This window comes from Natator depressus, chromosome 1 (assembly GCF_965152275.1).
Source record: "Natator depressus isolate rNatDep1 chromosome 1, rNatDep2.hap1, whole genome shotgun sequence".
NCBI classification, from domain to species: domain Eukaryota; kingdom Metazoa; phylum Chordata; order Testudines; family Cheloniidae; genus Natator; species Natator depressus.
Genome location: NC_134234.1, coordinates 182,663,401 through 182,675,294, shown reverse-complemented (window position 1 = coordinate 182,675,294; position 11,894 = coordinate 182,663,401). Strand labels below are relative to the sequence as shown.

At 44.1% G+C, this 11,894-nt stretch overlaps 1 protein-coding gene across 1 annotated transcript in view; it reads left to right on the top strand.

Moving 5' to 3' along the window:
- The window catches only part of LOC141998821 (Golgi pH regulator), a 26,398-nt gene continuing 14,504 nt past the window's right edge, over positions 1-11,894 (top strand). Inside the window, exons 1-6 of the mRNA XM_074971803.1 lie at positions 1-95; positions 3,721-3,780; positions 4,770-4,873; positions 6,049-6,155; positions 8,264-8,365; positions 11,589-11,709. Coding sequence (XP_074827904.1) covers positions 54-95; positions 3,721-3,780; positions 4,770-4,873; positions 6,049-6,155; positions 8,264-8,365; positions 11,589-11,709 — 536 coding nt within the window. The 5' untranslated portion in view covers positions 1-53. The remainder of the gene's footprint in view (positions 96-3,720; positions 3,781-4,769; positions 4,874-6,048; positions 6,156-8,263; positions 8,366-11,588; positions 11,710-11,894) is intronic.

Sequence of the window (11,894 nt, the reverse complement as noted above, 5' to 3'; positions counted from 1 at the left end):
GAGCGGCCCGTGGCGGGTCCGGGTAGCGCCCCCTGCCCCCCGCTGCCGCCGCCATGAGCTTCCTGATCGACTCCGGCATCATGGTCACCTCCCAGGTACCGCCCGGGCACGGACCCCCCCCCCGCGGGGCAGGCGGGGCCGCAGCAGCGGGCGGGGCCGGGCGCCACCCGCCCCGCCCAAACCCGGACCCGGCTGCCCCGAGGGCTGTTTGACTGGCACGCCGAGCCCCCCCCCCCCAATCGCTGGGCCCCGCCCCGGCCTGGTGGTAAAGGGGCGGCGCTGCAGCCCCCACCTCAGCTTCGTGTGACGCGCCTCGTACCCCCCTCCCAGCGCTCACCCACGGGGGGATGGTCCCGGGGCCCCCAGCGCTGTCCCCTCAGCACTGACTAAGGCGGGGACATTGAACTGGGCCCCCCCAGAGGTCTGTAATATCTGTGTAAAGAAAGTGAAACGGGCGGGGGGCCCCCAGATTTCCCTCCTCCTTCCCCAGATCCTGCCCTGTCACTGGGCGCTCGCTGCGCTGTGGGCCACAAGCCCGCAGAATCCTCCCTGATGCCTCAAGTTGACTCTTCCTGCCTCACTGCAGTCCCCAGGGTTATGGGGTGAAGGGGCTCCCCATTAATCCGGTGGCCCAGTGTGAGTGCACTTTCATTGCTAGCTTAGACTACGGCTCCCTCCTCTTTTGCTCGTGCTTCTCAACCTGTTCAGTGTCCTGACTCTCTCTGCTTCAGCGGGAGAAAACAATCAGGACTCCCCCCCCCCCCCCCCATGTAACCAAGAGAAGATGGTTGTAACCCTCCCTGGACTTATTGGTGGCCCCTGTTGAGAACCTGCTTCTGTGATGTAAAGTCCAGATCAGAATAAAACTATATACAAATCTCAAAATCAATCAGGATCTTTTAATTACTGAAACAGTATTTAGCTAAGTAAAATCTCAGGATTGTGATTCCAAGCAAGATGGGTGAGAAATTGAATTCCTATAACCCAGCATAATTTGCACAAATCATAATTTGCCAAGTGTGGGAGCCCATGGCGAAAGTTCAGTCTGCTGTCTTTTGAACTGTCTTACTTGGGTCTATCATTGTCCAGAGTGCTAGTTACTCATGGCCTCTCTCTCCTGCTTAGAGCTGAGGAATTTGCTACAGTTTTCCTTTCCAAGTTTGAAAGATTTTAGTCTGTTTCTAGAAAGTATTTTTCAACTGCTGTTGGAGCTCAGACACATCGTTCTCCCTAGATCCACCTGCAACCCAGGACCATCTCCATCTCTTTCATTTCCTCCAGTTTCCATCAGTCATCTTTCATTTAGTCTCTACTTTAGACATAGCTATCTCACTTAGAGCCTTATTAACCTTTGGTGTCTCCTGCCATCCTGTCCTTATTATTCCAGTTCAAATGGATCATTGCCCTGTTGTAGCCAAAACAATGTTATCTGCGGGGGTGGACGGGACACAACCCACTGACTTGAACCTACCTCACTTGCTAGTTACTCTTCCTATCTCCTTTCTCTTTTTTCTCTCTCATCCAGGTTCTTAAAAAATAGTGTCATTTCCTCTTGACTGCTTTCAGTCTGGTTTTTGACCGTTTCATAGTGCTGAGGCTGTCTTCTGCTTAGTAATAACTTGTGCATTGTCTCTAATGACACATCCTTTTCTTCTTATCCTGCTTGATTTCAGTGTGGCTTTTGGACCTGTTGATCACTCTGTTCTCCTTAAGCAAGTCTCCTTTTTAGTCATTTTCTGATTTGATTTCTTACCTTCTTAAATTGCTTCCCTTTTATTTCTGGGGGAGGCTTTGCATCATCTTCAGAAACATCAAGGTGCATACTTAAGTTAGCCTATGTAATTGTGCCAATTTATTACTGTTCTTCTTCTCTTCTGACCCCTTTATTATTGGCACAATAACTTGTGGTGTCCTCGGTTAGACACTAACCTCTTCAGATTGTGTCTTCCTGAGTGTTTGTACAGTGCTAGGAACAAAGGAGCCCTAATCTTGATATTATTAGGTAAAAATTGATCTGTGTACTTGATCACCGTCTTGTCTGTATTTCTCTGCTCCCTTTGTAGCCGCTCCTTGCCAGCTTCAGCCTTGGAATCACTTTATGTAAGTAACACCTACAATACTTCCTTAACTCATTCCTTAAACCTTCTGCTTGATGGTAATAAGTCTTACCTTTTTCTTATCCTTTTGCTATCAGTCACTTCAAAGACTGAAGTCCTTCTTGTCCCAATTTCTCTGACTGCTCTCAATCACCCTCCTTAATTCATACTTTAATTCTGGTTTCAAGCAAAAATGTTTGGTCTTCCTTGACTCATACTTTCCAGATCTTCCTTGTCTGTAAATTTATTTCTTCTATTTCAGGAGCATAGCCAGAATTCGTCCTCATGTTGCTCATTTACTGCTTGTTACTATTAACTTCTTTGTTCCTCCTTAATCCCTGGTCTCTGCATGTCAGGGGTCCATAATGCTATCAAATTTTTAATGTGCTCTTGGGATAGGGATACTCAATAGGTGGACTGTGGGTCAAATCTGGACCTCCAGACACTTTTGAAAGGACCCCAAAATCTTTTTATTCACTTATTATCATTATTGCTGTTATTTTTTTATTTTCTTCTCTGGCGTCTGTCCGACCTCGACTATACCTTGACCCAGAAATTTGGACCTTGACAAAAAATAGACTACCCCCTGCTCTAGAAAGTGACACTGTATCACTGCCATCTGTTCTGCCTTTCTGATCCTATCTCTGACATCAAAAATATCCCTTTAAAATAAATTTTAAAAAAGAATCCTCCATGTTCCTTCTGTTCATCTTCTCTTAACTTTTATCCACCTGTTTTTTTAGACCAATGCCTTTGTGCCATCTGGGAGACAGGTGTGGTTCTGTGGCTAGAGCAGGGCATTGGCAGTCAGGGCTCCAGAGTTCTGCTCTATTAGTTCTGCAGCTGACTTGTTCACTTTTGACCAAGTCATCTAACCTCTGTGTGCCTCAGTTTATCCATTCCCAAAATAGACATGGTATTTATTCTACCTCCCGAAAGGGTGTTGTGAGGCTTAGCTAATGTAAGTTAGTAAAGTGTTTTGCTTTGAGAATCTCTGATGACAAGCGCTATATAAGGAAAAGCATTATTGAGCTTGATCTATCTTCTCCCTGTAACTTTTTACAGATGAGGAGGCTCTTGCTTTCATGTGTTCTGCCTTATTTGTAACTCCCTTCCTCTCCCTCTAAACTGCTTCTCATCTTAAACTTTTTTTCTTTCACTTAAACCAGTCTTTCTAAAGCATTGTGAGATAGTGTGTTAAGGCTGCTATGTAAAAATAGAATGCATTCTAAGTCTTCATTAGTCTAGTGAAAGAGATGATTTCTGTAATGTCTGCTTATACCTAGAAGAGGCATGCATTGTAGAAGCCTAGATGCTTGTTTTGCCTCTATTTCCCACTTCCTCTGCCTGCTTTCATTGTAAAGTTGTGCATTACTGGGTCTGCAGTAAGGCAGTGGTACTCTGTGTCTCTGTTACATTTCGTCTCACTTTAATCTCTCCCTCTCGCCATGCTAACAGCCATTTTGGACCTTCCTGGTTATTGGATATTTGGAAACTGTGTGAAGAGCAGGTGCTGTAGTCCTTTCTGTGCATTGCCTGATGTGGTGTTATCCTGAAGCTTGGGACTTCACATTTTGCAAGTTTCTTCCTAACCAATACCTTTGGATTGGCCTCTCTTTTACAGGTGCTCTTCTTTGGATTTGGGTGGCTGTTTTTCATGCGCAAGCTATTCAAGGACTATGAGGTGAGGAGGGGCTGTTTCATTCAAACTGTGACTCTTTACCTCTTACGGTGAAGCTCTCACATTGAAATCTAGTCCGTTTAATAAAATCAGTAAAAAACAGTTTGGGGTACTTCACCTTCCTTTGAGTTACTCCTCTCAGCTGTATTTTTGTGGTTTTACAGTTACATTTTCCTGTTTTTAAAAAAGAATGTTTTTCCTCCCCTGTTGCTATTTGAAAAACCCGCCTAGACAACAGGGGAAATGGACAATACTGAGGAAACCGTGAAAGTTATCATACACAGTACTGTTAAATATAAACAAATTGAACATGTAGAAAATATATATTTAGATATATTCCTCATCACTTTTGGTTATACTCACCGTGGGTGTTCCTCATAACAGTTGTAGGTACAAAATTTTCACACAGACATTATTTTTAAGTTGATAGTGTCCCTTGAATTTAAATTTTGGAAAGCTGTTAAAAGACAGTGTGATTGGATTGTTAGGAAGAAGCTGATGGGGAATAAAATTGTGACAGTGTAGCAAAATAGGAGGGACATGAGAGAGAGTATTGTGTAGGTTAGGAACGGCCAAAGTGCAGGCCAGATCTAGTCCCATAGAGTATTACAGTACGATCCATGGGTTCTCATGTCTAGAATTCAGAGTTTGGGCCAGCTGAGACTACAGGACCCAGCAAGTGATCCACCATCTTGATTCATGTGGCCTGACTGCATTGTATGCTGGAGCATGTAGTCTTTCTACGTACAGCACCTGTCTTAAGTACAGAGGCAGCTACAATCAGCTCAATGTTGTACAAACTGGATGTAGTCCTCTGGCTCCTTGCAAACTGCTAACTTATCCCCCCTGTTTTGGCAAGGTCCGGGCACCTCAAGTGTAGACCCTGTTGTGTGCTGAGGCACCTCATGGTTTATTTCCCCTGTCTGATATGTACTTGGCCAGTACCCAGTGAGGATGGAAGTGACTCCTGTCTTGTGTTTGCTCCATCACAGGTGCGACAGTATGTGGTGCAGGTGGTCTTCTCTGTGACCTTTGCCTTCTCCTGCACCATGTTTGAACTCATCATCTTTGAGATCCTTGGGGTGCTAAATAGCAGGTAAGTATGGGGGCTACAAGATCAGGGCCTGGCCTTTGTTTTATTCTCTAGCTGCTCTGGTACTATTTCTGAGTTAATTGTCCCCATATCAAGGAAAAGCTGAAGGCAACATTATGTATAGCTCTGTGAAGACATCTGAACAGCAGGGTCATTCATATGATTGAGCATGAAGCTGGAAGCCAGGTGCTGCTGAGTTCCCATCCAGTCTCTGCTACCAGCTTGCTCTGAGACCTTTGGGCAAGTCACTTATCTTCCTTCCTCAGTTTCTCCATCTATAAAATGAGGATTCTGTTTACACTATTTCCCTCAGGGTTGTTGTGAGGGTTAACTCAGATAATGTTTGTGAAGTACTCTGTAATTATAAAGAGCTACAGAGAGTATTTGCTCAGTGCTTGATTGTAATGAAAACAGCAAATAAGATACTATGTTAACTGAAGAGTAAGAATGATAAAACAGTAACTGTAAATCTTGAACCTTGAAATCAGGATTGCTCAACTAATCTAAAATGACTGAAGATATGGAGTGAGGGCTTCCATATAAAAAGAGAGTTCAAAGTATTAGGCCTACTTCAGAAAGGAGTAGAAAAAGAGGATATTGAACAGAGGGATATAGAGGCTGCCAGCTGGGTGTTACCTTTTCCCATGATACAAGAGTAAGAGTGCACTCAAGGAAATTAAAAGGCAACACATTTAAAACAGATAAAAGGAAATGTATTATTTTTCTGTGGAATTTGCCACTGCAGTGTCAGTGATGAAAATATCTTCGCATGAGTACCACTATAAATAAGAACATATTAAATTATTCTAGCTAGGAAAAATTGACAGGGACTCTCATTCTCCTGCATTGGAGCATAAATTGATCCTTAGCTGGAATTAGGAAGAAATTTTGCCTTATTGCTCAATTAGGTGCATTATGGAGTTGCACTGGCCACTGTGGACACAGGATACTTGATTAGATGGCCCATTGTTGTGTTTTGGTATGCTAATTGCTTTTTTATGCACACTTGTGAGCTCTAGAGTAAGATCCAGTATGGTGTGTCCCAGTGTGCTGCTTTTAGGTCAGTGTTATCTAGCTGTGCAACTTAGTCTGAAGGGAAGGGGTGAGATGTTTTCAGCTTTAAGAGGAATCCTTTGCGTTATGATCAGGTCCTGACCAATCTTCTGATTCCTTTTCAGCTCCCGGTATTTTCATTGGAAACTGAACCTGTGTGTGATTTTGCTCGTCCTAGTCTTCATGGTGCCTTTTTACATTGGCTACTTCATTGTGAGCAATATTCGACTATGTGAGTATGCAGATTTACAGCAGTGAGATTGTTAGGTTTGAGAATTATGCCTCACAGTGGGGGACAGGCCTCTTTCTCTTTGAAAGATGTCTCATTTTTCTCCCTACTCTGGCAGTTCTTACTGGGTAACTCCTCTTTACCTGTCTCTGAAAGTTTTCGGGGCTTCCAGTGTGACAGACTGTTCACTCTGGAAGTAATTAAATCAACCGTTGGCCCTTAATACTCTAAACAAGGGGGCTCATTAAAAATACCGGTATTCAGTAAATTGTCTCAGTACATAAGAGTTGATTATTATTTATTTCTTCTTGCCCAAACTCAGCAACTGCTATTTCGGTTCTTCCTTTCAGCCATGTTTCTGCCTCTTCACCTTTCTTTCTATTTCTTTACTTCTTTTAGCTTTGTTTCCCTCCCGCCTTCCTCCCCCCCTCCCCCTTCCTTTCATTTGTTTGATTTTCAGTCTTTGTTTATATTGAAGCTGATCGGTAAATGTAAAGCACCAAATTCTAGTCACAATACCTCTCTGGGCTCAGAGCCCCCACTAAGCAGGTTGGGAGACATTCTGCATGGTACCTACAGATGATGGTTTTTCTTCATGTTTTCTTCCCTTTCCTGGTTCTTGGAGGTGATTGGTGCCTGTTGGTAACATTATTGGAATTCGTTGCTTTACCGTTTGCAGGTCATTTGGTCCTTAGAGCCCTTGTGTTGACTGTCTTGTTTTGGGGGGAAGTCAAATGACACACAGAAGCCTAGTAAATTAGTCCTCGCTCTTCTCCCCAACCCTCCTAAGATAAGGACTCAGGCTCCTCATTGGCTGACATACCTGTCTGCTGCTGCTGCTTACTCTCCTGTGTGCTAGTCCTTCCCCAGCCTTAGCTGCTGATGTTCACCATCTTTCTGTTGTTACAGCTTGAGAGTGGAGGGTGGGTGCACTGACTGGGTTGAAGAAGAGGTTCCTGGCAGAGGACACATGGGATGGGTGTTGACTTTAGTGCTTCCATTAACTCTTTCTTGCTATGTGTTCTTGCTACTTAGCCTCCAGTGTCTTCCATTTCTCCTGCAGGTATTTTTAAACTCAGAACTTTAATTTGCTCATTAATCCTTGTATTCCTTGTAATATATTCCAGAAGCATTGTTAGTTCTGGCAATGTTTGGGTTCCCCAGCTGCATTCTTCATTGATGGATTTAAACATTCCCTCCCATTGGCCTTTAATCACAAGATTACTTAATTCCTTTTGGAAAATTTGTTTGTTTAAAAATATTATTTCTAATTAACAAGAATTTCTGGTGGTCAGAGCTCAGGAAAAGCTTATAGTTACAAATCATAAAGCCTGGGTCACATATGAGCACATACCGACCCTGTCAGTTGTAACACTTTCTAGCCCAGTCTTCTGTGTGCATTCACAAGTAGGGCTAGGTTCCCCTCACTCTCTCCCCTACACGGAAGAAGGGCAAGATGCAGTCCACAGACTCTTCCAAGTGCAGGAACTGTTCCCTTACAGCAGTTGTTCTCAGCCCATGGGCTGCTTGCAGCCCAATCAGCACACAGCTGTAGACCATTTGACATCCTTAGGGCCATACAGGTAGTTAATATATTGTGTGGCTGTGGCCTACATAACACACAGAGAGCTGCATATGTAGCCCACAGTGGTAAATAGGTTGAGAACCACTGCCTTACAGTGCTAATGGGGGTAGGAAGTACCAACAGAAAGTGGGGTCAGGGCTCTGCTCTACCCCTGCCCATGCTAGAACAGCTGATCATGCATATTGCATCTCCTTAAGAGATGTGGCAGCATGTGTCCTCCCAGTGTGTGCGAGCTCCAGGATTGTTTGAGGAGCAGGCTGTCCCAGAGCTCCCAAAAAGAGGCAGCATTGCATTACTCCTTGCTCTTGACTGTGCCTGTCAGGTGATGGAGCCATTTGGAGTTGGCCAGTTTCATAAGAGTTACGGTAATAGATACTGCTAGCACAGTAGCAGTGCCAGGTTGCTCCTGTTTTAATCATCTCTGTGCAACGCAATCTTGAGACCGCTGTAGTGATTCTGCAGCCTTGCATGAAGCCTAGACACAGGAACTTCCTAATAATGCCTCTTTTCTCTCCCCTTTTCTCAGTGCATAGACAAAGGCTGCTCTTTGCCTGTGTTGTTTGGTTGACGTTCATGTATTTCTTCTGGAAACTGGGAGATCCTTTTCCGATCCTCAGCCCAAAACATGGTGAGTTTTCATATGTATGTTTCTTTCTCCTCCTCTGCAGAGACAGTGCTTCAGCATTACACTGTGTGGCTCTTGGCAACTCTGTGAACTGAAGTACATTCCATAGCTGGTTGCTTACTCCTGAAAATAAGCTCTGAAAGTCAGGAAACCCCCATGAACCTTTAATGTCACCACAACACAGGTCCAAACAACTGGACTACCTAATTCATTTGTATTGTTTTCCCTCCAGAAAACAGCAGAAATCTAGCAGGTCAGGAAGTCCTGGGTGAATCTGGAATCCAGAGGAACTTAACATTGCTTGCATTTTGGGGGGCAGAGTCCTCAAAACCTAAGACCTAAATGTTCACCACCAACATTCTTCCTTTTCTTGCGGGTGCTAAAGCAAGTCCATGGAAGAAGAGAACTAAGAAGAATCAGCACCCATTATTGAATAGTCAGTACTGAATTCTCGAGACCTGATTTTTGTTACCATGTTGTTCTCCAGCTCCTGTTGAAATGAGTGAGAATTCTGTGCACAGAGGTGGCGGCAGAATCAGGCCTTAAATGCTTAATGGATGAATTCTCCCTCATTTGCTGATCCCCAGCATTGAAAGGACCCAAGAAGAAAGGAGAAATTATCAGGCTGGCCTGACCCTATAATAGCTGAAAGATTTCACCTGTGATTCCAAAACATTTTTTCTCTCGGAGAAAGAATGCCTGATTACTTCACATCCCACTGAAATCCACCCTCCTCTGGGATTGAATACAGCAGCTCTTCAGTAGTGTAGAGCAACATTGCACAGCAGTTTAGGGAACTGGAGGAAAGTAGTGTGTATCCATTTAAAGCTGCAGGAGGAGCTTGGTTTGGCAGAATGTGACCACCCAACTGGAATTTGGCCAGGGCATGGGAGCTAACCCTCTTAATCTATGTGTGAAAGTGCCATGGAATCTTTGACCACTGGACATTTCAAGAATCTCTCTTTTTTTTTTTTTTTTTTTTTTTAACATCTACTCTTAAAGACAGCACTTACTGTCACACGGTGCCCCTTAGCACCATATGCAGGCATTGGCATAGAGAGACTATAAGAGAAGAGTGCCCTCTGTTGTATCACCAGCGTGATTAGTATATACTTTAATTAGTTTTCCACTAAAACTTTTGTTGCCCCTCATTCTGACTTTATAAAATGAACACTTGGTATATCTCCTCTCTGATCACAAGAGGAAGAATGCTGGGAAAAGCTTGGGATATCTTGCTTTAAGTAGTTGAACATGTCATTTTTAAAGGCATCTGTATTTTACCTGCTCCAATAAAATAGCACGTGGGGCAAAAGGCCAATGTATTGTTGCTTTATAACTGGTGTAAATCTGCATGTGGCTGCACATGACTCTGTGGTCTCAATCCCCTTTTGTTAATGCCCCTTGCTATTGTTTTCATCATTTATTTCCCTTCCCTGAAGCATGAAATGTGGTCTGGCTCTCAGCCACTTCAGCTTTGCAATCAGATAAGCTCCAAATATGCAGTGTGTGGCTGCTGCTTTGTATCTCATTCCCCAAAGGTGAGTGGTGTTTACTAGTCCATGGTACCAGATTTCTATGAAAACCTGGTGTGTGGTTGTGGCTGGTAATAGAAGGTTGGGAAGGACAAATGAAACTCAGTCCAAATTTTGGCACTTAGCGTTTTAACCACCTTGGTTGCAATGCAGTGCTTTAGTCTGTGTTTTATTGCAATGTTTTTAGTGTGAATTTAGCTCTAATACAAAATGCCAGAGTGACAGTGTCACAGTTCATGGCAATTACACCTGTATTCCCCCTCCATGGTCCCTTGAGGGCACCAGCTACAGGCTCCTCAGCAGTCACCTCTCTTGGTGACCCATGTCTCTCTCCTGACCAGGGTTTTCCAGGCTGCACTGTTCCTTGCCTACACTGAGTTCCCCTGCAAGTCAGACTGCCTAACCAGGCCAGAGTCTGCTCTTTGCTCTCTCTTCAAATGCTATGAAAAATGTAATTGCCAGCAGTTGTAAGTTACCACGCAGCAATTTCTAAGCACTCATGTGTATTTTTAAGGTAAACACATAACATAGAAAATATATAAAAACAATAAAAGCTCCTGTACATGTTAAAAACTTACCAGCGCTCACCCATGAGTCTTATGGGGCCTCAGTAGGCCAAAGACCTTCCTGCCCCTGCCAAGAAGATTGGTGTCCCCCTTAGACAGCAGGTCCTGTCCATTTGCTGGATCAGAAGGAAGGCCCTGAGTCCGTTTAAATTCAGGCTATTTATCCAAAAGTCCTTTTTTTATCTGTTGGTCTCTGGAGAATCCAGTCTGAAACAGTATATGCGAGCCTCTCTAGGTGGTGGTACCTCTCTGGAAGTGTCAGAACCTGAGTGAATTTGCCTGATCTCCACCCAGTATGCCAGGAGCTGAGGTAGCCCTGCCTCATGGAGTAGAACACAATCATACTTAAACCATTCATATAAACCAGTGGACCCAAAAGGTACTTCTTGGGGTTGTAATATCTCCCCCATGAAGATGTTACATACAGTCTGATTCACAATAATACATAAATGTAATGCCATAAGTCTTTCAGGGATATTGCAGGAAATTGCTATGTCTGTTACAGATAGCACCTCTGATAGTCTCTGTATCCACAAGATGGATATAGCGCAGCCAGAAGCAGCATAAGCTTCTCTATTCTAACGCCATGCCCTGCAAGCATGTGTCAGATCTGATGTGGAGGGATCACTTCTACAAGTGAGGGGCCAGTTTTGATCTCTGTAGTCTTGTCAGTTCTTGGTCTCTTGGCTGAAAATGATACCCTTGATACCATACAATGCTAGTTGTAGGAGTGGGCTTTGTGACATGGACAGATGTCTGCCAGAAAGTGAACTAAGACCACCAAGCAGCCATCATATGACAAAAATTGGTCACTTCTGGGCTAGTGATTTAGAGCGGAAGGGTAATGTGCAGCCCATTCCCAGTCTCCTACAGACTCTGTTTAGCCTTGGTTTCCTGTCCCGTTTTTAAACTTGAGAGTTTCACATGCTTCCTTGGGAGAGCATTCTCTTCCTCCTCTCCCCACCCCCTGCCTGCATACACTTTGAATTACCCCTGGCACCTGGACTCTGAAGGCAATTAGTTTGGCTAAGTAATTGAATGAGTACTATATTCTTTTAGGAGGACACCAAAGTGTAAAGTAGTACGGTTAAAGACAACCCCTTACTTACATTGTCTTCTCTTTTTCAGGAATCCTGTCCATAGAGCAGCTCATCAGCCGAGTGGGTGTGATTGGGGTGACACTCATGGCTCTGCTTTCTGGATTTGGTGCTGTCAACTGTCCGTACACATACATGTCCTACTTTCTCAGGTAACCACAGCCTCTTGGAATTTTATTCTGTACGCTCCTTGAGATTTTGCCTTCTTTTTGCGTGTGCACTCTCTCGGATTCCCCTAGGACACTGCCCAGGTTTGGTCCTGGCCTTTCCTTTCCCATCCTCCCAATCCTGCTGATTCTAGCTGTCCCGTCTATACTGCAAGACCCCTTCCATCACT